The following is a 27,556-nucleotide window of genomic DNA, read 5'->3' on the forward strand; positions in this document are numbered from 1 at the left end:
TAATGCAGCCTTTTATTCTCATCATCAGTGTGAAGTGAGTGTTAAACTGGGGATTTCATGATCAGGTTTCCAGTAGAGGGCATTACTGGCCTGCGTACAGTAGCCGTGTTATCTATTCTCAGCTTGAGATAAATAGGCTTTTGAGTATTATGATGAAACAACTAGCAACAGATGTTTTCTACTTTATCGTGATGTACATCAGAGTATAATGGCTCCATTGGAAGATCCACGGAACTTGGATCCATTGTTCACTAATTGAATTTGGAGATGTGGGTGTTCAAAAAAAAAAAAAAATTATAATAATAATAATTATGTGAGCTTTCAGTCAAATGCAAGAAAAGAAGCAAAGCAAAAAGCCAAGAAAAAAAGAGTTTAAGCAGAATAAATGATTGGAGAAGTCCAGTGTTTGTCACCAGATAGAAGTCAGTTGCTTTACAGGAAAACTGAGTTTTTCATTTTGATGAAATTAATAAAAAAAAAAACAAAAAAAAAAAACAACTTGGATAAATAGTTCACAATATAAGATGCATTCACAAAATAGATAAGGTGAATTTTCATCTCATGCCAACTCTAAAACATTTGAATGTAGGAATGAAAGTGATCTTTAAAGGAAAGTGTTAATCAAGTCAATCCCTGAGAGCTGCGGCCAACTGTTAATTATCAGCCCATGTTGTTTCTTGTTAATCACCTTATTCTTTTCCCATCTCCTTAGCTGTGTGTGTGTGTGTGTGTGTGTGTAGTCAGTGGATGGATTGTCTGGGTGGCTCTAGGGAGCTTATTCAGCACTTGTGCACTAGAAGCAGCAGCCGTCCATTAGTCTTTGTGTTAGATGCACCCGGTCAAAGCCACTCACTCGTGTGTTGCTCAGAATTAAGATCCACAAGAACGATGGTTGTATGCAAATGCACATTTACTCAGGAACTGTTCTCATGTTGCATGGATGGGTGTTTATGTGATTGTCAGATGTTTTAATGGAGTTGACATTTCCTCTCACCAGTTACAATGTAAAAAAAAAAAAAAAACCTTTAATCTGACTTGAGCGTGTGACGATAAACAGCAGGAAATAAACTGCCAAAGAAAGATGGTGAATTTGACATTGCTTTTTAAATATTCTGATTTGATTTTTTTTTTCTTATAGCGCAGACAAAGTATGAACGTGGCTCTGAAACGTTGAAAATTACATGGATTTTTTATGAACATTTCCCTCTATCAGGATATGGCATATTTCTATATTATATATTGATATATTTTTATGTGTATTACTTTGTTCTTTTTCATTTTTTTTTATATTTCTTTAAAATATTTTCAAAGAAATTAGACAATTTTAATATTGTTTTAATATAGATTTTTTATTTTATAATATATATTTTTTTCTGAATTTTATAATGTGCATTATGTATTGATGTTTTTTTTTTATAATTTTTTTTATTATTTCATTTACAGTGAATGATATATAAGTGATTATCTTAAAGTACAACCTTGTTATTTTTAAAAGTAAAACTTGCTATTTTTAAAAGTACAAGTAAAAGTAAGAGCTGTTTAGTCCCATGTCTCAATCAGTGAACTGCTGCTTTGGCATTCAGTGTTTGTACTAAAGGAAGCAAAATATGTATAGGAAGGTAACGCATGATAATTCATCTTAACAGTTTAGGGAATGTGGAATGTTTGCATACTAATGAACATTCATATGCAGCTCTGTGTGGCTAAACTATAAATCAAACCATGACAGAAACACTGCAGCTGGGTCAATTATCAGAAACGTGTACTGAACCAAGCCCTTTATATATTCATTACAGGAAAACAACACAATCTAGTGAAACTAAATGCAATTTATCTCCTCTATATAAACAAAGAACTTTATCTAACCATCTGAATAGTCATTATCTAACAAATAACGTAACAAATAACTGATGATGAGAATTTCAACAAAAAAAAGCGACCTCAGCATCACATATATTACAAAAAGTCAGTGTTCTAGGCAAAACAAACCAAACCAAACCCATTCATAATTAATGCTTTACACAACACTGAAGAACCGAATTTCAGAAGTGCTTACGGTTACCATTCCCAGCCGAGACCGACTTCTCTTCTCTTTAAACTTTTTCTCTTTCAGTTGTAGATGAACTGTTTGAAAAACTGCAAGAGTTTGGCTTTGTGAGCGCACTGAGAGAAGAGAGGACTGACGTCTAGATACACATCTCCTCTCTGCCTGTCTTCAGTCAACACCTAAAGCACAGGAACAGAGAAACGCTGTTTAGTCCCCAGAGGGAGGCCAAATTCACTTTCCTTTATTACAGCACCTGCTACATGTGTTACACTTTTACTGGCCTCAGTTTATCTGGCCTCGCGCTTTTATTTACAGCTTCTGTAGGGGCTTCTTGTATAGAATCACTTACCCCAAGATCAATGAAGGTACGAAGCACCAATCTCGCCAAGTCAATAGATGAGCTCTCTACAGAAGATTCACACAAAGAGATCAAATATACAGCACCAGGGCGATCACATTACACCAGGACTTCTGTAAGTGTTATTTAATAACGCTGGAATACAATCTGATGTGGGGCAACTCTTATAAAACATCAAGGCTCTAGTCTTCAGCAGAGCGAGATTACCCAGCAACAGAGAACTCAAAATCACTTGGATCGATTCAGGTGTTGACATGAAGGCTTTTCAGTCAGACTGTGCCATCAATCAAATTAATAAAGGATTCATTATTTGTATGCATATAAAAGTAGCTACTAGGCATCTGTTTGGTGATCTGATCACAAGTGCTTTATATGAAGTGGTAACGTGTCTCAAATGCATTTTCTGGGACCATTTCTGAAGGGATTGGTAGGTAGGTATGGGAATCCTAAAGAATTTAATCATTCCTCTTCGCCAGTTTGGTTTCTTAACAGTTCTATTAATGTTTATTTTAGTAGTCAGTAGAAGAAGAATGTTTTGGGGGGAAATGGAATTTCAATTTCATTCTACGGATGTAAATGAGTAATTACATTCCAAAACAACATTATTTCTATTGTCATTGCACAGCCAATTAAAGAAGGAATAAAAAAAACATTCTGATTTTGAAAGCAGAGTCTGATGATGAAATCAAGTGTTTTGGTAAAGAAAACCAACCAGCTTCCATTGTGTATTTTCAACCACTTCCTTTGAGGAACGCCGTGTTGCAAAAGCAAAGAGGAAAACATCATTACTGGATTCAGTTTTAGGTTTGAGAGGCATTGTTGGGGGACCAGATGTGCTTATCTATCTGATCTGTTTTTATTGTCTATGCTGAGCACTTGTGATTGGATCAGTTGAGATGGATGACCTCTGTTTAAAACAGATCTCAGTGTGGACCGAAGATGTAAACTCAAATGGCAAATCCTTTCGCTTCATGGAGGTGAGTGGAAAAAAAAGCATGTTTTTGTTTCCTACCGTAGTGCGCTTTGTCCAGCTGAGCTCGGTTCTTCAAGTGAGTGTGTAGTTGGCTCACACAGTCTCTTTCTAAGAGAAACCATTTTTTAGGTTATAAACACATTGTTGCTCACACTGATGCTGCCAAAGCACAGTTACTCATCACACATGGCACCAGCACTGTTTGGCCAGAGGTCAGAGTTTGTGTGCGTGTACTAACCTGTGATAGGTGAGGGGAGGTAATGGAGGCTTTCTAGCGCCCAGCACAGAGCTCTCAGCCGGACACTCAGTAAACTACAGAGGAAGAACAGCAGCTCTGGGCACTGAGACGGCTGACTCAACTAGAAATACAGAGAGAGAGGAAAAAGAGCAGAAAGGTAGACGACAATGAGAAAACATGCAAAGGTTATTCTTAGTTAGGTAACTTATGTCTGGGGCTTATTTATAGACTTCAAGAAAGAAAAAAATGGAATCATAAAATATTCATCCAAAAAAATCTTTGTTGGTTTGATTGCTTTTATTGTCCTCATTAGTAAGTAGCTTCAGAGAAAAACCACTAATGTGTTGTGGTTAAAGGGAAAGTTCACCCAAAAATGTTTATCTGCTTACCACCAGGTGGCGGTAATGTACTTATATAAGTCTGCATCCACTGTAAAGCAAGACAACGACGACACCTCACGCGCCGGCTCCTGAGAACGCGCACAAGATGACGCACTCAGAAGAGCTCAAACAGTTCGGACATTGCATGAATCAGAGGTCTAATCTTTATAAATACTGTTCAGTTTTGTGTCTTTACACATCAATGGATAATGACGAGCCGCAGGATTTAATTTGGTTTTGCTTGTGTATGTTTTTGTTAGTTTTATTGTATGTTTTAGTTGTGATTCCATCCACTTACATTATAAGACTGACAGACTGCTACAGTTTCAGTTAAATGTTCTACTGTAGAAACAAAGTCATTTATGGGTGAACTATCCCTTTAAATCTAAAATATTACAGCACAACTGTTTTCAACCTTGATAATAATAAATGTTTCTTGAGCAGTAAATCATGATATTAGAATGATTTTTGAAGGATCATGTGACACTGAAGCCTGGAGTAATGATGTTGAAAATGTAGCTTTGCATCAAAGGAATAAATTAAATTTTAATTATATTAAAATAGAAAATTATTGTACATTTTAATAATATTTTACAACATGTTTTCGATTAAATGGATGCAGCCTTGGTGAGCATAAGAGACTTCTATAAAAAATACTCCAAGAAATCTATATTTTACTGACCCCAAAGTTTGCAATGGTATATTTAGTACAGAATGTCTTATGAATGTGCATACATGCTCATTTTCAAATAATGATTTTTTTTTTGTTTTTTTTTTTTATATAATCAAATTAAGATTGCTATTAAACAAAAACCTGTTCTTTATATTTACTATTTTAAAAGTATTTATAATATCTATTATTTAATTTTCAATGTAATAAAAACATAAAATTCATACATATTATAAGCTAATAAATTAATCATAATACAGTGTTCCATAGACGAAAAAAAATAGTGTTCAAAATGTTTTGCTTGAGGTTCTGATGCAACAGAATTCACAATCCACAGCAGCTTGTCTTCTGCAAGCTCTCGCCAAAGACATTCCCTTCCTGGTCTTCTCTTCATTTGGAATTCATCGCACAGCTACTGAGATACTGAGCAACACACACACACACACATCAGACTTCAAGAGCAGCATCTCTCAACTGTCTGTCTTAGTTTTAAGTCTGTTTTGTCTGTCTGTGTGTGTCTGATGTTTGCGTTTTAGTGTTTGTGAGTGGATTTCAACTCGCTCAAACTCTGAATCCTAAGTGTCCACAGACTGAGAGTACTGTGAATCTGAATATATGATTATAAGCACAAATATATTCAGATCCAACACACTCTGTATGCTCTAAACTTTGCGGTCTGTGGGTTTGTGTACCTTATAAGAGCGTGCGTCTGGTTCCTCACAGTCTGAATCGCTGCTCTGGTCAGGGTTGTCTGAAACAGCCCATGACAACACACCCTGCCTCTTCATGAAGTCACACACCGGTGTATCCTTCTGAACCTACATCCACACACAAACAAGCAGTTCACATCTAAAGACACACACAAACAAGCTGAAAAGGGATCAGTTTAGGGTGGAAATGACCTTTAACCACAGACAAACAAAAATAGCTTTCACCTCTGTGGGTGTTCGTAAATCAGTCTGCTGAAAACTCTTGTGGCACTTGAAAATAAATGGGCAGAGACCAACCGGTCAGCAGGTCAGAGATTAGATTGAGTCTGAGAGCTCACTAGATGTTTGGGCACTGGAGGGAAAACTGTATTTTTGGCCACGTCTGTGAATTCTCAAATGGAAAACTTTAGGAAAAACGACATATCTGATGTACATATCTGATCTGGTGTGATACTGTAAACTGACCAGGCTGTATAATAATCTCTGCATTTATTTATTTATATTTATATAATATGTGACCCTGGAGCACAAAACCAGTCTTAAGTCGCCGAGATATAATTGTAGCAATACCTAAAAAAAAAACATTCATTTTTCTTTTCTGCCAAAAATCATTAGTATATTAAGTAAAGATCATGTTCCATGAAAATATTTTGTACATTTCTTACCATAAATACATAAAAACTAAATTTTTGATTAGTAATATGCATTGCTAAGAACTTTTAAGGAGATTTTCTTAGATTTTTCACTCCCCCAGATTTCAGATTTTCAAATGGTTTTATCTCGACCTAATATTAATGGAAAGATTATTTATTCTATTCTAAGATTACTGGTATCAGCTGATAAGTGTGCCTGCTTTGGCTCAGTGGCACAGAAGCTTTTGCCATTGTGCCAGTGCCAAAAAACTACCAACTATCAATGATACTAAAAATAATCATGACCTGTCATTTCATGTCATGCTTTATTTCACTTCGTAAGGAAAATAATATAACACCTGATCTTATAAATGTAGTCTCTCTTTTAAAGAATCACGTATAAACTCTATTATCTTATTTTAAAGTGTGATTACTAAAGTAATGTTAATTTTGTCTGCTGTTTTTTTTTTTATTTAGTCATAGTCCTGTGCCAAATGTTCTTTTCAGATTTAACATATTCAGTCAACCTGTCTTGGTTTTTGTTTAGTAATGTTTCATCAGTAACTATAAATATAAATATCTAATAAAATCGTATAAAATATATATAAAACAATCCCCAAATAATATATTATTATATACATATCATATAATATTATAATTATGATATATTTGTGTTATATAAATAAATGGTAGTATTTGACAGCTATACTATTTTCTAAAATATTAGGATCAGCCATCGAAAAAAATAATTTGGACTGACCAGTGATGAGGATTTTGAGAACGCCACATGTGTGTGTGAAGACTAACTGTGATCAGAGGATGGCTGTGTTTGTTTGTTAAGGCAGGTGTCTTACCTCCTCCATAACAAGAACCCCACAACGCACCATGCTGTCCACCACATCAAGAGCAAAGCCATGAGCGGTTTGACATGGCTGAGAGAGAGACAGACAAACAGATGGAGGGACAGACAGACAGACAGATACGAGCAGATCGACAGGAGGACAGATAATTAGTTGTGTAGTGTTTTTGTTCCTGTTGACATTTCACAGCCTTTACAAGTGTTTATTTGCTGATGCAAGTGTAAAATGTCCTGGCAATAATTACACATGCTATTTCCGCCGCTGAAGAACCCTTGAACGGGAAACTAAATTTAAGAGACACCAAGAGAGAGTAATAAAGGGAACAGATGGGAAGCGGCTGATGGATTGGAAGTGTGAGAGTGATATTTGGAGAATGTATGAAAAATAAATGAGCCATTTTTCTGACTGACTGAAGAGAGAGACGGCTGTCTGATTCACTACTAGCGTCAGTGTGATTCTAGACGTCATAGTGAGATGCCCTTGTGTGTGTTTAGTGAGACTCACCGGTATGAAGCCGGGTGACAGTAGATGTGTGAGTTGAAGGCTTTTCTCTGTAAGTTCTTCCTGGCCCAGAACAACATTAAACTCCGGGTCTCCACCACCTCCACAGCCTATAACCTCACTCAGCATGGCGGAGACAGCACACGCTTCACACACACACACACACACACACACACACACACACACACACACACACACACACACACACACACACACACACACACACACACGCATCTTCAGGATTAGCACTGTCAATAAACCCTGCTGTGGTGCAAACTTGACTCAGCCAAAAACACATCAACATCAACACATTCAAACTGGACACGTGCCCCCTCAGATTATTGAGCCAAGTGTTTTTTTTGTTTTTTGTTAAAGAAATAGTTGAACAATTATTGTTGGTAAATAAAGTGTTCTTCTAAAACAATCATTGATTCATGAAAATTGTTGAGTCACATCAATCTGAATCTTCTGCAGATCTTTAAACTGAAAATTTACCCATTAATATTAAAAACATAAAAAATATGGGTGTGTATGTGTAAATATATATATATGTGTGTGTGTATGTGTTACTTTGTGTGATCTTCATTTGAACAATCTCAGTATTGATTCTTATTATCACAAAATGATTTTAAGATAGATTTTTTTAAAGAAATCACTTTTAATCCACAATGATGCATAAATTGTATTGTAATGATAATAAGAAATGTTTCTTGAGCAGCATATCACCATATTAGAATGATTTTTTTGAAGACACTGAAGACTGGTGTAATGATGCTGAAAATTCAGTTTTGATTAACCACATGATTAAATTAGGGATAAATAAATAAGGATTCAAATAGCACTTATAATAATAATAATAAATGACAAATTTTGTAATAATATTTATAATAATAATATTCAAAAAATATAGTAATAATATTTGACCATTTTACTTTAACTGTTTTGTTTTTTCAAAATATTACTGTATTTTTTATCAAATAAATGCAGTCTTGATGAGCATAAAAGAGGTCTTTCAAAATTATATCTTACTTAGCCCAAACTTTTCAACAGGACTACATATATAAGAAATGGACTTTATAACTGAAATATGTATAAAAGAATCAGATTGAAATCTGGAAATCTGCTTGCAAACCAAAAATATTGCAATAAACGAACATGCCACACAAATAATAAAATAAACTGTTTTTTTTGTGTTGCGATATACCAGTATTGATGTCTTTATCTCTCTCTTGATCTTTTTATATGCCACTGATGATTCAAACGTGAGTTTTGAGCAGTTTAGAGTAGCGATTGTTGTTTGTCATATCTCCAACCACAAATGCAGACATGGTTTTATGTTTACGCAGCGCGATACCCATCGCAATGCATACAAACAAAGTATTGTCATTATAATCAGTAATTATGTCCCCACTGGATGCAACAAATGCCTCGTTTATAATGGGATTTACTGGTTTTGCGTCCTCATGCCGGGACACTTGACATCACAGTATTTTAAGGGGCGTAACATTTCCGTCACACGCTTGAGGTATTCAGCCAATCACAATGCACTGGATAATTAGCCAATCATAGCACACCTCGCTTTTCAGTATTATGAGCTTTGCAAAAATCGACGCAATTCAAGAAAAGCAGGGCATAGAGGAGAAACTATAATTAACATTATGTAGAAAATACAGGAAGGTTTTTTTTTTAAACCGCATAAACACATTGCATTATGCATTATTAAGTTAGTGTGACTTTCAACTTTGGAGTAGGCCCGGTAGGCTTGGGCCTTCAACAAACACATCACTTGAACCTCTCCCTGCTCTATTTCCGGATACATCGTGGTAAGAAATCATGCCTCCCAAACAATCTAAGACTGCACCTTCTGAGGATGATTCTGTCGTTACAATGAGTGTACTTTCTCAATTAATGGATCAACAGAGAGAATTTTACAGAGAGATGCTTCATCAACAACAAGACAACTTCAAGAGCTTTGTTCAGTTGGTAGTAGATGGAACAAACAAAAGATTGGATGGAGTGATCAGAGATGTTCAAGATATAAAAACTAGTTTGGAATTCACACAACATAAAGTGGATGGATTGATGACTGGTTATAAGGATGTTGAAATAAAAATAAAGCAGTTTGAAAAGGATATTGTCAAGTCAAAGGAGGAACTAGACGGATTCTTTGTCAAACTGGATTATGTGGAAAATCAGATGAAGAGGACAAACATCATTGTGGATGGGATCTCTGATGAAAAAGATGAAAGCTGGATGAAATCAGAGGTGAAAGTTCGTGATATCCTTTCAAGTAAATTGGGGCTAGATGACTCCGAAATGGAAATCGAGCGAGCTCACAGGATCGGACAGTATCAAGAAGGGGGTAAGCCCAGAAAAGTTGTTGTTAAACTTCTACGTTTGAAAGATAAACAGACTATCATGTCATCAGCCAAGAGGTTAAAAGGCACAAACATTTTTATAAATGAAGACTTTTCTGAGGCTCTTCAGTTGAGAAGGAGGGAACTCCTTCCAAAATTAAGAGCTGCCCGGGACAGAGGTGAAAGAGCCTTCCTGAAATATGACAAGTTAGTCATCTTGTCTAGAACTGGAAATACTCAAACATAATTGCAATGCATTTTTAGAATGATTGTGTAATTATTATCTTACATTTTTGTTTGCTGTTTTGTTAGGAAGCAAGACAAGTTTATGGCATCTCTTTTAACAAAATTGTCAAAGAAAGGATTAATTATTGCACATTTAAATATATGTAGCCTCAAGAACAAAATTCATGAGGTGATGAGAATATGCACTGAAGATAATATTCAAGTTTTAGCATTGTCAGAAACACATTTAGATATGGCTATGAGTAATTCTGAGCTTATGATTAATGGTTTTAAATTGTATAGGAAAGACCGGGATAAATATGGTGGTGGAGTAGCCTTTTATATTAGAGAACATTTTGGTGTGTTGTTAAGGGAAGACTTAATGAACAGTTATATTGAAGACATATGGGTAGAGATTTCTGTTCCACACTGTAAACCAATTTTAGCTGGTTGTTGTTATCGGCCTCCTAGTGCTAATGTGCAGTATTTGGATAGAATATGTGAAAGTATGAACAGGGTCACAGATGAAAATAAGGCCATATTTTTATTGGGCGATTTTAATATTGATTGGATGGCTAAAAACTGCTCATTAACAAAAAAGTTAAAATCTATGGCTGATACTTGTAATCTCACACAAATGATTATCCAACCAACAAGAATTGTTATGAAGGCAAACAAGGTTAGTACTTCTAGCTGCATTGACCTTATATTTACCAATGTCCAGGAATTGTGTTCAAAGGCAGTATCAGTGGCAGTTGGCTGTAGTGATCACAATTTGATCGCATTAACTAAAAAGACAAAAATTCCCAAATCAGGAGCCAGGATTTTATTATCTAGGTCATATAAAAGATTCAATCAAGATCTGTTTATTAATGAAGTTCAGAGTGTGCAGTGGACTGAAGTGTGTCAAGAAAAAGATGTTAATAAAGCCTTAAATATTTTTATGGATATAATAAATAAGATAATTGATAAATACGCCCCACTTAGAAAAAGATCAGTAAAAACTAAAAATGCTCCTTGGCTCGATGATGAGCTGAAGTGCTTAATGCTGCAAAGAGACAAGGCAAAGGAGGTAGTACAGAAATTAGGAAGTGACTACAATAAAAAATTCTATTGTAAGTTAAGAAATAGGGTTTCTAAATTAAATCATATTAAAAAAAGGGAATATTATAAGCAAAAAATTAGGTCTGCAGCTGGTGATTCCAAGAAAATATGGAAAACACTGAATGAAATAATGTGTAGGAAGACAAATAATTATCAAGGGTGTGTGGAAAATGAAGGTCAGTTTATTACTAAACCATTAGAGATAGCTAATTATTTTAACACCTTTTTTAACGATAAGGTGAATAATTTAAGATCTAGCATGTATGGCAATGATGTTCAATCAGCCTGTAGTCCTATTTCTAAAATAGTGAAAAATAAATTATGCAGTTTTAATTTTAGGTCTGTTGATCAAACTACTGTAGAAGAGATGTCGCTTTCAATTCCAGATGATAAACCTTGTGGAGCTGATCAGTTAGATGGAAAATTGCTAAAAATGGTAGCTAGACAGCTTTCTCAACCGATCTGTCATATTTATAATAGGTGTTTGATTGGTGGCAAATATCCAAATCTTTGGAAAGAATCTAAAATTATTCCATTACTTAAAAAGGGAAAAAAAGACTTTTTAGGTTCTAATTGCAGACCAATTAGCATACTTCCAATTTTGAGTAAGCTTTTAGAGAAGATTACCTTCAAGCAAATTTTACAATATTTTAGTACAAATGGATTACTTGCCAATGCTCAACATGCCTATCGACCAGGACACTCCACAAGTACTGCTCTTATACATATGACAGATGAATGGTTAGCATGTCTAGATAATAAGAAACTGGTTGGTGCTGTTTTAATTGATTTTACAGCAGCCTTTGATGTCATTGACCATGATATTCTTATGGCTAAACTAAAATGTTATGGTTTTTCATTGACAGCCCTTAATTGGATGGGAAGCTATCTTTCTAATAGAAAACAGAGAGTGTTTTATAATGGATCTTTTTCAGATGCTAAAAATACTTATTGTGGTGTTCCACAAGGAAGTTGCTTAGGTCCTTTATTGTTTTCTATTTTTATAAATGATTTACCATATGTTGTTAATAATGCTAATATAGTTATGTATGCAGATGACTCTACAATGTTTTCTGCAGCACATTCTTCAGCTGAACTAAAGAAAAATTTGAGTGATGAGCTTTTAACAATTTCTAAATGGGTTCAAATTAACAAATTAATTTTAAATATAGAAAAAACTAAATGCATAATTTTTAGCCAAAAATACAATATTTCTAGGGCTGCAGATTTGAATTTATTTATTGATGGGACGCCAGTGGAACAAGTAACAGATGTTACTTTGTTGGGCGTGATACTTGACAATACATTGTCCTGGTCCAAACATATAGATCATATAGTAAGCAGCATGGGTAAAGGTATAGCAGTAGCCAGGAAATGTTCTGCATTTATTTCGTCTTTGGTTTTAAAAGATGTGGTGCAGTCAATAGTTTTATCGCATCTTGAGTACTGCCCTATAATATGGTCAAGTGCATCAGAAAAGCACTTAAAAAAACTTCAGATTGTTCAGAATAGAGCAGCTAGGTTGGTGCTCCATTATCAATTTCAGGCCAGTGTTGCTGATATGCATAGAAAATTATCATGGCTTTTAGTGAAGGACAAATTACATTTACGAGTGTTGGTATATTTTTATAAGGTAATCAAGTATCACACACCATGTTTTTTCTTTGAAAAGCTTGTATATGTTGGTTTTAGACACGATCATAAAACACGTCAAGTGAGTAAGTCTCAACTGTTTTTACCATGTCCACAATCAAATTTGCTGAAAAAGACTGTATTTTATCGTGGCTCTGCTGCTTGGAATGTTGTTCCTATAAATATACGTAAAAGTAATTCAACACATGTGTTTAAAAGAAATTGTGTAAACATGTTGTTAAAGGTATAGATGTACTTCTGCTTGTGCTGCTACTATTAATATGTATGGGTATAGTTTTGTGATGTGACTGGATTAGCAATTGTATTTTTGTTATTATTTTATTTGTTTGAATGATTTTTTTGTATTGTGCAACTCTGTGGACCCCAGGAAGATTAGCAACCACTTTGTGGAAGCTAATGGGGATCCAAATTAACAATAAACAATAAATATGCCAGAAACACAAAATAGTGTTCTTTTTAGCAACATCATATGACCCCTTAAATAGATCAATAACGACTAATACTAAATCAGTTAATAGAACATTAATAACATTTAATCTATATCAACAGCAAGTTTCCTTGCCTCCACCCAAATCTACAACACACTTTGCCCACCTCCTACAGCCTCGTGTATGAAGACGTGCGTGAGTAAATCGCAGTGTTGGCTCAGTATGAGCAGAGAGTCTGGATCGGGCCGGGGTGCGATGATAGGTTCTCCTGTGGGCGGAGCAGCAGCCAGCAGCAGATATGGGCGGAGCAGAGACAGCGCGTGAAGCACCAACCCAACCAGAGAGCCACCGTAACCCACGTCTGTGTTTCTGAACAACACCTCCTCCAGCAGCCAACAGATGTCCCTGCACAGCACTGACAAACGCACACCCTGAGAAGAGAGATCGTTACAGTCATTAGCACCATCATTACAGCAAGCAGAATCATGTTTGATATTTGTATGAATCATCTACAACCAGTGGAAGGTAAATAAACCAATTAATGAGCTATTATAAAAGAGATCCAGTCAATGATGTTAATTGGTTGCTAGAGTTTGTACTGGCTTGTAATAAATTATTTTTATTTGTACATACAAATAAAAATATACTATATATATATATATATATATATATATATATATATATATATGCAATTACAAATATAACATTTTTTATTAAAATATCTTGTGTTGCATAGATGAACATTATATACTTCATCTTTGGAATACAAGTAAGATTTTTTTACTATTGGTAATATAATTTTTGTTCATCCATTAAAAGTCTACTTAACATTTTTAAACTTCAAAAGCATAACAAGAAATCATAAATGTAATATGTATGAATCAAGCTTTTTTTCTGAAGAGGCATAATTCACTTTATACAATGAACAGATTTAATTTAAGGCTTTTATTGACACAACAGTGTAGACACGATTTAATGTAACTTTGTTTACAGTTTTTCTTGATTGCTAAAACAATGTAACCAGGTTTATACTATAACCAGGTTCAATGTTTTGAACCAACATTTTTAAAACCATAATGCCATTTTTGAAAAAGCACACCCATTTTGCTGAACTATAAAAACTATTCCCCTGCTTTACCACATGAGTCAGTTTTGGATGAACTGTTACTGCAAAACTCTACACTCAAATAACTTCATTTCGCAGTGCTTACACCATGTGGTCATTTAGAAAGCACTAGCATTGAATATTGTTCACTCGAGTCTGCACAGTTTGAGCTCAATTAGCACACAGATACCCACGTGGAAACACTGAGAGTCAAAATTTATCACACACCAATCAGAACCTTGAATAGATAGATAAAAGAGCCCCAGTCAGTTCATTCAGTTTTGGAACAATGGATCCAGAGAGACGTGACTGAAAAGGTTGAGGACACCAGTGAGGAGGAGGAAGAGTAAGGGGATGAGGAAGATTAGTAAGGAGTGGAGGAAGAGGTGAAGGAAGAGGATGAGAATGAGGGGCAAAGAGACAAGGAGTCTCAGATGAAATTCATGCCACTAGTTGACCATGTCCTTGTCCATGGTATGACTATGAGGGAGGCTGGGAAATGAGTTCAGCCAAACTTAAGTTTATTTATCATGACCTTGATCGTAAGAACCTTCAGGTAGGTGTATCTCAGTGTACTCTACTGGAACTTTTGAGACCTGCACTCTGTTACAACACATGCATTAAATTGCCTTACAAACAGTTTCTGTCTGCTTCCATAGAAAGCATAGGAATAGAAAATGTGCAAATGTATACACATGTTCATCATGTGAAAAGTTCCTTGAGGGGGAGAACCACACGCAACAACTTATTACTGGTTTTTGTAAGGCAGTGTGTAAGGCTATGTTGTAGTGTGTGTGTTTTTGAGGGCTTGTGTGTTATGTCTGGGGGCAAAGTTTGTTTTTTACAGCAAGAGTGCATGGTTTTGAGTGTAGAGCTTCATTTTGACCTGAAAATGGGATGCTTGGGTGGGGGGAAAATGGGGAATTGGGTGAGACTTTATGAAATTGGGTTTACTGTTTTGAAAATATGAGGCATAGTTTCAAGAAATGTGTTTAAGCAATCAAGAAAAAACTTAATATAAAGAGCACATAAAGATGGCAAAAACAGATTTGTATTGTGATAATTAACATATCTGTTAAATCAGGGATTCACAAACATTCATACAAAGTCACATTTCCCTAAAATATTTACTTTATTTCAGTAATTCAACTCAAATTGTGAAACTCTGTATTCACATTCAATGCACACAGACTGAAGTAGTTTAAGTCTTTGGTTCTTTTAATAGTGATGACTTTGGCTCACATTTAACAAAAGCCCACCAATTCAACCAATTAGAATACTTCAATAGACCCAAAAAAAAAAAAAAAAAAAAAAAAAAAAAACATTAGTGACTTGTTGGCCTTCTGGAAAGTATGTTCATTTACTGTACATGTAGTCAAAACTTGGTAGGGGCTCCTTTTGCTTTAATTACTGCCTCAATTTGGCGTGGCATGGAGGTGATCAGTTTGTGGCACTGCTGAGGTGGTCTGGAAGCCCAGGTTTCTTTGACAGTGACATTCAGCTCATCTGCATTGTTTGGTCGCTTTTTTCTAATTTTCCTCTTGACAATAGCCCATAGACTCTCTCTGGGGTTCAGGTCTGGTGAGTTTGCTGGTCAGTCAAGCACACCAACACCATGGTCATTTAACCAACTTTTGGTGCTTTTGGCAGTGTAGGCAGGTGCCAATTCCTGCTGGAAAATGAAATCAGCATCTTCAAAAGCTGGTCAGCAGAAGGAAGCATGAAGTGCTCCAAAATTTCTGGTAAACGTGTGCAGTGACTTTGGTTTTCAAAAAACACAATGGACCAACACCAGGAGATGACATCGCACCCCAAATCATCACAGACTGGAAACTTAACACTGGACTTCAAGCAGCCAGTCTCAAGCAGTCTCAAGCAGACTGGACAACAGTCCAGTTCTTATTCTCCTTAGCTCAGGTAAGATGCCTCTGATGTTGTCTGTGGTTCAGGAGTGGCTTAACAAGAGGAATACGACAACTGTAGCCAAATTCCTTGGCACGTCTGTGTGTTGTGGCTCTTGATGCCTTGACCTCAGCCTCAGTGCATTCCTTGTAAAGTTCACAACCCTCAAAAAGCTGCGGCATGTCACCATATTCTAATTTGTTGAGATTTGTTGGGTTTTTGTATAATTTGAGCCAAAATGATCAGAATTAAAAGAACCAAAGACTTAAAATACTGCAGTCTGTGCACATTGAATTTATTTAATACACAAGTTTCACTATTTGAGTTGAATTACTGAAATAAATCTTTCCATGACATTCTAATTTATTGAGATGCACCAGTAAATATTAGCTTTCGATAACTCAAAGTCCCTGCAGTTCCCTCACACCCCAGTGTGTTAAATAATTAGCAGCAGAACTGCTTAGCCTGGGCCTTGTTGTTAATTATTATTACGTATTCATAATATTACTATACTATGAATATCATTAGGGCTGGATATCGATTCAGATGTCCTCATTCGATTCTGATTCTCAAGCTCTTGATTCAATTATTATTTTTTATTACATTCAGTGAATATATTTTTAATACAAATGCTTTTGATATTTCAAAAAAAAGCAGTGAACATCAGTTTACAGATGGTAAATTAATAAAAAACAAATTAAGAACCACAGGCCTGTATTTTAAACCTGTTCTTTTTTTGTATAGGGTACCTTTTTGAACAAAAACTGGGCCCTATAAAATGTTCTTCTTTTTTTTTTCTGGCAATCAGATGCATAAATCATTAATTTATCCTAATCAGATGAAAATTAAACCCTTTCATTTTTTGGCAAACAAAGTGCTGCACAACAGAAGTTTACTGTTGAAATTAAAAAAGAAAACGTCTCAGGTTACGAATGTAACCATTGTTCCCTGAGCAGGAAACGAGAAACTGCGTCCTCTAGGGGCCGCTATGGGGAACACCTCATCGTGACCCGTGTCTGAAGCATACAAAAAACACCAACTTGTTGGCCGGCTACAGCGTCTGACCTCACTACTGGCGCGACTATAAACAGGCACCGGGAGAACACGTCATTCACTTCTTCGTCTGAAGCTTGCATCCTAGAGTACGCAGTGTCTCGTTCCCTACTCAGGGAACCATGGTTACATTCCCTTTCAAGGGAACTTCAAACTGCATCCGCTATGGGGAACAGTATACCCACGCCGCCATGCTGAGGGGAGTGCAGGCCAGAATCATGGCGAGCACTAAGTACCAACTCTACCCTTTCCACAGGAGTTCCCCCTGGGATGTTTAGACAGCTGTCTGTGACAGTACCCTTTACAGCCAAAGGCCTAAGCTACATACCCAACTTAATTGTTAGGGCCTCGGCCCAGGGTAGAGCTGAAGGCTTAGAATCAGTAAAGATTCCTTTAAAGGGATACGTCTAAGAACTTAGCATTTGTACCAAGTCCTGCCTGTCACACAGGGGCTACTGCTAGCTTACGCATAAGCTTGCTGAAAGATCTGCCTCAACAGTTCTCTAGTAGCAACACCCTGTTTAGATATGTATCCGAGGATACATAGGAGGAGTGGCACCCAAGATGAACGGTGCTTTTACCAACTCAAGAAAGGGCACGAAGCAACCGCGTAAAGCCCTTACCATATAGGATTTTAGAAAGAATGCAGAATACTAGCGTGCGAACTCACCACAGTGTGGATTTCAGAAAGTGTGCAAAGACTTCACGTGCACACTTACCATAGCATGGATTTTCAAATACTGTTCTAAGGAGGGGCTCTCGTGGCACTCTAATAGAGCAGCTCATAGATGAAATGGTGTATCTCATAACAGTATTGAGAGTCATCAACTCGATCTATGGAAACAATACTGGAGCACTCTGGGGAAAAAACAGTAAGGCTTTCAGAAAGTGTGCAGTCTTGCATGCACACTTAACACTTTTTTTTGTTTTGTTTTTTGTTTTTGAGAAAGTACACAAAGCTTAGCATGTGTACCTTCAGGTTCCTTAACATCGCAGTGGCGCTGAATCGCACGGGAGAGGCAAGCTCAATTTTACAAACCTCGGGCAAGGGGAGCATCACCTGAGGCAGCATATACAAGAAGACTTCTGTAACTGCCACCTCCACTTCCCACTAGATGTGACAGCACCACTAAGTGGCCAGGAGACCCCTCAAGGTGACCTGGCCGGACATCCATGAAAATCCCTGCAGTGCTGTGCTTTTTTTCCTTGAAATAACGCTCACAATGCACGCCGATTGCCTCCTCAAAGACATTGCGTGCATGCTCTTCACCCAAACAAATGACGCAAAGATCGCGTGTCAGTGGGTATCAAATAACGCCGATGCACACATTGTCTAAACGCTTGCTAGTAGTCGCCATGATATACAGAGAAAGATCGCTCTTACCAGTTCTTTCAGATGCACGCTTCGAACAGAATAGTCAGTGAAGACGAAGAAGAGAATGACGTGTTCTCCTGGTGCCTGTTTATAGTCGCACCGGTAGTGACGTCGGAGGCTGTAGCCGGCCAACAAGTTGGTGTTTTTTCAATGTATGCTTCAGACTAGGGATGCACGATCATGATTTTTCATGGCCGATTCCAATACAGATTTCCTTTTTTTTTTTTTTCTTTCAGCAACAAACAAGAAAGAAAAAAAGTGTTCATAAACCAGATGTTTATTTGGTATTTAATAGGCCAAGCTGGCTTTTGTCCAATCAAACAACAATCAAACAACACAATCAACACACATTCAATAAGAGGTTTCTTAATCAGCATTCAGTATTTGTTTTAGTTTGTCTTCAATGAGCCAAAAAAAGCTCATGTTACTCCTCTCCTCATCAGGTTACGCTGGCTACCAGTAGCCGCTCGCATCAAATTCAAGATACTGATGCTTGCCTACAAGACGACCACTGGCACGGCACCAACTTACCTAAACTCACTGGTTAAATCCTATGTGCCCTCCAGAAGTTTGCGCTCTGCAAGTGAACAACGCCTTGTGGTGCCATCCCAAAGAAATTCAAAATCACTCTCACGGACCTTTTCCTGGACTGTGCCCAGCTGGTGGAATGACTTCCCAATCTCAATTCGTACAGCTGAGTCTTTACTCATTTTCAAGAAACATCTAAAGACTCATCTTTTTCGCCTGCACTTAACCTACTAACAGCAGTACTTTTCTTTTTCATTTACTGAAAAAAAAAAAAAAAAAAAAAAAAAAAATTATATATACCTGGCTATGCGTTCTATACTAGACTAACTGAGACTTGTCATGGCACTTGTATACTGTTGTTGTTCTCTTGTTGACCTGACTGCTTCTATTGTTCTCATTTGTAAGTCGCTTTGGATAAAAGCGTCTGCTAAATGATTAAATGTAAATGTAAATGTCCATTGAAAATAATAACCATAACCATCTGAAATTAACGGCAGTATCTGCACAGTAAGTAGCTTACATTTAATACAGACATAGATGGTACAGACATCAGCATTTAGCTTTTGTTTTTGAATTGGGCTGAAACTACATAGAAATGGCCTTAAATTAAAAGATTAACTGTAACCATGTGAAATTAAAGGCAAAAACTGCATAGTTCTACAATCAAACAACACAATCAACACACATTCAATAAGAGGTTTCTTAATCAGCATTAAGTATTTGTTTTAGTTTTTAAATTTGGTTTTAAATAAAAAAAGGTCTTTATCAGTGAGACTAAATAAAAGTATGCTATATAAAATACATTATTCCAAAATGTTAAAATCAAATAATGTTGGTGCGAATAAAACAAAGATGCAAAGTGTTTTATTCATCCAAAAAAAAAAAAAAAATAGGCTAATGATTCACATCTATATTTTTTTACTTGAGCCAATGAAAAATAAATAACTATTGTCTTAAGTTAAAAAATATAGATGTGAATCATTACCCTAAAATTTTTTTTATTGGATGAATGAAACTTTTTTTCAGTGTGCTACAGCAGGTGATTTTAAAATCAAATTAAGTCAATGTAATTTTAAGGTAAAATTAAGGATAATCATATTATACAGAACTGACATTTACTTCTGGCTTTTCAAACGTGTATGCAAGTTCTACTTTATACAAAAAAAAAAAAAAAAAAAAACATTTTAGTTTAGTCAAAGTTTAGTCTGTTTCGTTTCTCATCCAACACGCGAGAAGTTGAGCTAAACATCCCTTCACTGTCTACACTGTGCAAGCGTGGACAGGTACAGTACCTGCGCAGCTTCAGTGCGAGCAGTAAAGGCTCTTATTTTGTAAGCCAGAACACCAAGGCTGTTCGCTATCTGTGCCTCAGATGTGTAGCTTTGCACTTCCATTGCTGAATGGCTGCCCGTGTCCTGTGCACTGATTTCGAAATACTTCCACACAAATGACATAGCGAATGATTACAATGTAGTCTGTGCACGTGAACGCACTTCTGGAAAAATCGGCTAAAAGAAAAAACGGCCGATTGCCAATCGCGTATTTTAAGCAAAAACCGGTGCATCCCTACTTCAGACACGGGTCACGATGAGGTGTTCCCCATAGCAGCACCTAGAGGATGCAGTTCGAAGTTGAAAGGGAACAAATGTGATTATATGTATCAGCAGTAGTAGCATTAAGTGTTAAGACTGCTAAATAGTAATATATTCTGACATTTCTTAAATACTTTTATTTTGATGGGTTGCCGTGAGGAGCTTGCAGCAGCTGTGTATGTGATATGACAGTAGTTTTCTCAAATGAATTGGTAAAAGGCTAATGAAGTGACTCTCAGAGCAGCTAGAGATGATATTTGTGTATTCTTATCATCATAGTGAGACGACAGAAGCTCGAAACACTGTGTGCGTCGCCTGCCCTTTAGTATGTGTGTATGTCAGTAAACAAAACAGCGTGCCCTGCCATTGATTGATTGATGTGGATATCATGGCGCCTTATGCATGATATAAAATGCATCTGCAAATTTATAGTATTCCTGTAGTATTTCACCTCAGCACTGCTAATCACGCATATGGCTTTGTTCTTGGTTCTCATCAACAGTATCTCCGCCATGATAAGCTTTTAAAAAGTCATTTAAAAAGACGATTAATAGAAAAACAGTTTTTTTTTTTTTTTGCCCAGCCCTAAATATCACATATGAAATATGAACAACATATCAGGTGTATATTATTATTATTAAGGTATATATCACTGCAGAGCACCAATAGAGGCCAACTATTAATATTAGTTTTCATGGATAACACTTAATTTGCATAATAAACAATCTATCATATTTTAGGTATGTCAAAAGTCAAAATTATACTTTCTTTATATATATATATATATATATATATATATATATATATATATATATATATATATATATATATATATGTAATAGTAAAAGTAATATTTAGTAATAGAGGAGTTTTTAAAAGAACCTTGCGATGCTTGTGGAGCAGCAAACAGGACACCAGACTGGTAGACATGACGGCCATAGTTGTAGTTGAAGCTTTAAAAAAACATCACACACACACACATAGGGTTTAGCCTCAAACACAGAGTAATAATTATTAAAGTGCAAGAGTTTGATCTTTGAGAGCTTGTGTGTGTTGAACAGACTCACAGTACATCAAATGAAGAGTCAGTGCGATCGTCTGCTGTCTAGCAGCAGGAGACAGTTCAGGCATGACAGCAGGAGGGAGGAGCCAGGAAACATCCTTCTGGCTGAAGATGGAGTCCATCCTGATGAAATAAATCACATTTCATTTTATTACAACATACTTTATTTAATATAAATATACACATATAGTGGTTTCATTCTTTGAAACAGCCTCACTGCCTTGATCTCAGCATTAAATTTACATTACAGTCCTCCACAAACCTGCTGAGAGTGTGTAACCTGGCTGTTCATTGTTCTCGCTCCCTAACGTGTATAACAAAAGACCTTACAACAATACATTATAACCAGCTGTCAAAATGCAAATGCCGAGCCCGCAGGGCTGAGTCTTCATGATAAGGCCTCCCGCTGTGGATTTGCCACTGTAAAACATATAACAACCCCTGAGGCTCTCGGAAGAACCTGAACGAGAGATGAGAAGCTCTTTGTAGATATTCCAGGATATTCCAGCTCATTACGAGCTGGAGTTGGAATAACTGACATCACCTAAGAATCATATTTGCTTAAAATGAGTGCACTGCAGAAATGTGTTAAGCATGTGGCTCTGGAGGTCTACTTCAGCAGACTGGAGTCTCAAAGAAAGCAATATGTTGAACTGGCTGAAGTGGGACTGAAAGATATCATCCATCATTCTCAACCCAGCATCCCTCTGTCACTGTTTATGCTTCATTTTATTTTCTTGTTTTTTTCTGTCTTTCCAGTTGTGCATGTCAGATAAACACAGGTGGAGAACAACTGAACTGGAGGTCCAGAACGCCACAGACTATCATGACTGACATGAAAATCTACAATGAAGGAAGCATGATGAATGAATGGTTTGAAGTGAAAGGGGTGAGCTCTTTAATCTTTGACCATATGGGCCAACAGATGGTGCGGGGGCAAATAGGAAGAGATGGATGAAGGGTTGAATGCTGCAAATAGGATCTAGGAACAGAGGATTGAAGAGACCTGTCCTGCAGTATAGCGGTCAACAGCAGGTCCTGTAGGGGGCGCCCTCCATCCACACGACACTTACCACTCTCGCACATCTCCTGAGAGAGAGAGAGAGAGAGAGAGAGAGAGAGAGAGAGAGAGAGAGAGAGATAGAGAGAATAAGAGAGAGTGTAAAAACTTTTCCACAGTGCCCATACATACAACTTCAAAAACTGAAATGTTGAATTAAATGGATAGTTCACCCCAAAATGAAAATTACACCATGCTTTACTCACCCTCAAGCCATTCAAGGTGTATATTACTTCTTTCTTTCAGACAAATACATTCAGAGTTATGTTGAAAAATCCCCTGGCTCTTACAAGCTTTATAATGGCAGTGAATGGTGGTTGAGATTTTGAAGTCCAAAAAATTGCATCCATCCATCCATTACTATTATTATCTTCATATTTTTTTTGTAAACTGTTTTGTTATCCATTGTTTCATGATTTTTTTTAATACATTTTTTTGATGATGAACGAAGTTCAAAGGAACAGCCTTTATTTTATTCTTTAAAAAATAAAATAATAATTACCAACCCCAAACACATCTGAACAGTGGTCCAAGTATTTTAATTGGTAATTAATGGTACTGATTTTTCAATATCTTATTAGATGAATTTTCAATAGCTTATTAGCATATTTTTTATTCTATACAATATTTTGCTCTGGTATACAGCAAGATACATTTTAGGTATTGATATCAACTCCTAAAATTTTGGTATTGCCAAAAACCCTAATGTTAGCCTTATTACCAATCACTGGATGAATATGAATATTAAATAATTATTCTCCTCTTTTTTATGTTTAATAGCTGTTAATATGCAGAATTATATTGCTAGATGCATTTAATTATTTGTATTTATTATTACCCCTGCTTTCTCTGACCCTATCAGAAAAGTCCGGCCACCCACCAGCAGAAAACCACTAAGGTTCTGCATATGTATCAAACTATTATTTTTTTATTTGTCAAGAGTGTGTATGGATGAGCTCAAGTGTGTAATTGCTCGTGTGTGAGTCATACCTTCAGAGAGAAAGCCTGGGCAAAATGGATCCTTACACTTCCTCTGTGATCACCCTTCAGCAGAGAGATAGCAAACCGCAGAGCAGACATCACGCCGGCCTCGAGACCACACAATCAAATGAAAAAATAATCACTCAAAGGCTGCCACTCACACACTGTATGATGAAATGACTTGGATCTAATTCGAGAAAACTATTCCAATCTCCACAGCGCTCTAATGCTGAAGAGCCATTAGAGGAGAAATTAGTGGCTGTAATCACTTTAATAACTGCCGTCTATTCAGGATTTAGGATATTTCTCTTTAGCCCTCTCTTTTTCTCCAAATGTGAGTTGACACATTCTAACTGCGTCTGTACCATTAGAAAACACAACTCACAAGCTGAATATTCAAAATCATTAAATCAAAATGAAAAAAAAAAAAACACACCATCTGATTATAATTATCTAAATATTGCTGCACATTACTATCTAATGATTCAGCTCACCTCAGGAATTACAAATATAAAACTACACAACTGTGTCTCAGTAGTGCCCTTCTGTAATGATGCAAGGATAATGCATCGGTATTTGCTAAAACACTGCAAGGTGGTCACTAGGGTGTTCTGGGTGGTCACTAGGGTGTTTTGTATAGTTGCTAGCATAATGTTGTTTGTTAGGACGCTGCTCGGTGGCCACTACAGTGTTCTGAGTGGTTGCTAGAGTACTCTGGGTGGTTAATTGGACCTTACTAAAACTAATGACTTTCTACTAATGATCTTTTTTCTGATACCTTTGCAAAACAAGCTGCATCTTTTAAGGCATCACTCATATTGGTAGCAAAACTGACTGCAGAGTTACATGACAAAGTTGAATAGTTAGAGGCAAAGTCTTAGGAGCACATTATCATGCATTAGTTAAATGTGAATGTACGCGTTTGTAATTTGTTTACTGGTTTGTTTAATAGCCCTGTGCGCTGATCCTGATTGTCTGATAGAGGTCATTATGAAATGGAGTGAGTGTGGTTAATACTGAGGTCGTCACCTGTGGACGTGTAAAGTAGCGTGGGAGGCAATCGTAGGAAATGCCCACTGGCACGATGCTAACATCAGGCACCAGACCGTCACTGATGGCTTGATGTACACGCGCCAGCCACTGCCCGCCCTGACCTCCGGACGCACAGATGCCCACGCTGAGAGACGCCCCCTCTCGTAACAGCTCGCCAGTGAACTGTGGAGAGGAACAAAAGAGGAGAAATGAGAGATAAAAATGTTTGTGGGAAAATAGTGAGGCTGGACAGTTTTATGATGAGGAAGCGATATGAAGCAGGAAAAAAAATGAATAGCAATATCTGTAAAATCAGTCCAATAAAAATCTAATTGAAAGCCTGTATGTTTGAGACAAGCATTTGTGTGTGTCAGGAGGGACAGATAAAATGTGCTATAGCAAGAGAGGAAGTGGCAAGTTGATATCTCTATAGAATAAAACAGCACTTTTTCTCACGCTTGGACAAATCATTATGTTTCTTTCATCATTTACTCACGCTTGCATCGTTCTAAAGCCATACGGCTCACTAACTTTCTTCCATGAAGCACAGGGAAACATTCAGGAGAATGTTTCGTCAGCATTACATGCAGTGACCCAGGCTGTCAAGTTTATCCAAAAAGGACAAGAAAGCACCTCAGAAACGGTTCATGTGACTCATGGGCTATATTCCTAGTGTTATGTATGTAAGGAACAGGATGAACAACGCTTGCACTTATTTAAACCAGTGTTAGTTACCTGACTATTATTTAAAAGCTATTGTAAGACTCCACAGTCAGTCATTGGTCACACTCATGTTCACCTGGCTGTAATAATATATAAATCATCATTTAGTCATTCTCATGGCGTTCCAACTCCTTAAGAGTTCATCCTTGAAACACAAATTAAAATATTTTTTATGAAACCTGAGAGATTTCTACCCATTTCACCAAAATATGATGTCTAAATGTGCTTTAAACACAAGAACCAATGAGACTGGAAGTACAGCTGAGCTTCTGTTTACGATATTTGATGTGTTATTCATGTGTATTGATCAATTTTTATATGTGAATAAACGTAAAATCTGCTCATCATATAAAATGCAAGAAAACATGTCATATGAGTTTTTAAGTTATATAAGGGTGAATAAATGACAATATTGTAAACTCTTTGATATTCTCTCTTTCTCCCTCTCTCTCTCTCTCACACACACACACACCGAGTCAGATCACTCCCAAATCCATCTTGAGAAGCCTGATAAAGCTCATATACTATTCCAGGCATGACAGATTATTTCCTCTGTTCATTTACGCCAGTCAGAAGTCGTACATATGCACATATCTAATCAAAGCCTTTCATATTAATACTAATATCAGCTCTTCTTGCATTCAAGATCCTAATGCAGATTATGCCAAATCCTGTTTAAAACCTCTCTCACAATAACGACATCCAAATTCTTGTAATATTTCTTATAAACGGCTTGATTTATTATCCACCTCCAGGCATCTGTGAGGCAGAGTAATGGTTCAGCGACTCATGCAACCTCCCAACATCTGCAGTCCGCAGGTGCCCCATCATCATGTGAACCACATCAAGGGCAGGTTACTAATGAAACCTCACCTGCCCTGAAAATGCAGGTGACTGTCCATCTTGAGACTAAAATGTATCGATGGGATTCAAAAGCAGCGTGTCTGTGCAAACATCTTAAGTACAGTCCGGCAGCTCCGAGCTTGAAGCGAGTTTGTTTCACTTGTCTTATTGTGTGCTGAATCTTGGCATTTCAAGCAGGACAGCACACTCAGACTTTTTTGGGGGCTTACGGAGGTCATGACTGGAGAATAGAGGCTGTCCATCTCAGCGTCTCGCTCTGACTCTATGCCTTCTGGGAGCAAGATGACACCTAGCCTCTGAAGGATGGACCTGAGAAGAAGAAAAAAGGCCTCAATTAACAGTGACTACTGGGACATTCCTTTAGGTTATAAATCCAACAAATAACTATATAGATGAGACTTAAAGGGATAAAGTCAGCCCATTATTTACTCACCCTCAAGCCATCCTAGGCATATATGATTTCCTTCTTTCAGCCGAATCAAATCGGAGTTACAGTATATTAAAAATGTACTTTGATCTTCCAAGCTGTTTAATGGCGGTCAACAGGTTTTGCTGTGCATCAGTCCAAGAGAAGTGAAATAAAGTGCCACCATCCATAATAAAAAAGTGCCTTACATAGCTCCCGGGGGTGAACTAGATTTAGATCAAACTACATTTTTTAATACAACTGCAACTTGATTCGTCTGAAAGAAGAAGGTCCTATACACCTAAAATCACTTGAGGGTGAGCAATTCATGGGCCAATTTTCATTTTTGGGGTGAACTAACCCTTTAAAAGAGCCATATACTGCATTTTCACAGCACTTTTTTTTATCTATTCAGAGACAAGCTTAGAATTTTACCGGGTGTATGTCAGTCTGTTTCTTTAGTTTAGTAGTAAGTGGACTGCCCAGGGATTAAGCCATTTCTAGAACAATTTACTATCAAAATAGCTCAAGAACTAACTTTTTTTTTTCTTGCCTAGAAATGAACAGAATGCACCATAAAAATCCACAAGGCTACTGACTATGTTCACTTCAATATTACTATCAACACTATTCACTATCATCACAAAGTATTTTAAGTCACAAGAGGACAAAGCTGCACATTTTCATTTGTAATTACACAACCGTTCAAATGTTTGGGGTCAACATGCAGTGAACA

The 27,556-nt window shown here is 36.7% G+C and overlaps 1 protein-coding gene across 1 annotated transcript in view; it reads right to left on the reverse strand.

Annotated features, from left to right (window-relative positions):
• Positions 1-1,765: 1,765 nt before the first annotated feature.
• Positions 1,766-27,556, reverse strand: part of gpat2 (glycerol-3-phosphate acyltransferase 2, mitochondrial) — a 45,386-nt gene continuing 19,595 nt past the window's right edge. Inside the window, exons 9-22 of the mRNA XM_026244186.1 lie at positions 26,624-26,723; positions 24,825-25,010; positions 23,805-23,903; positions 22,761-22,843; positions 21,759-21,877; positions 21,574-21,644; positions 13,303-13,567; positions 7,373-7,515; positions 6,863-6,940; positions 5,359-5,484; positions 3,617-3,737; positions 3,418-3,486; positions 2,397-2,452; positions 1,766-2,226 (exon numbers count right to left, since the gene is read on the reverse strand). Coding sequence (XP_026099971.1) covers positions 2,110-2,226; positions 2,397-2,452; positions 3,418-3,486; positions 3,617-3,737; positions 5,359-5,484; positions 6,863-6,940; positions 7,373-7,515; positions 13,303-13,567; positions 21,574-21,644; positions 21,759-21,877; positions 22,761-22,843; positions 23,805-23,903; positions 24,825-25,010; positions 26,624-26,723 — 1,633 coding nt within the window. The 3' untranslated portion in view covers positions 1,766-2,109. The remainder of the gene's footprint in view (positions 2,227-2,396; positions 2,453-3,417; positions 3,487-3,616; positions 3,738-5,358; positions 5,485-6,862; positions 6,941-7,372; positions 7,516-13,302; positions 13,568-21,573; positions 21,645-21,758; positions 21,878-22,760; positions 22,844-23,804; positions 23,904-24,824; positions 25,011-26,623; positions 26,724-27,556) is intronic.

This window comes from Carassius auratus, unplaced genomic scaffold (genome assembly GCF_003368295.1).
Source record: "Carassius auratus strain Wakin unplaced genomic scaffold, ASM336829v1 scaf_tig00005214, whole genome shotgun sequence".
NCBI lineage: Eukaryota > Metazoa > Chordata > Actinopteri > Cypriniformes > Cyprinidae > Carassius > Carassius auratus.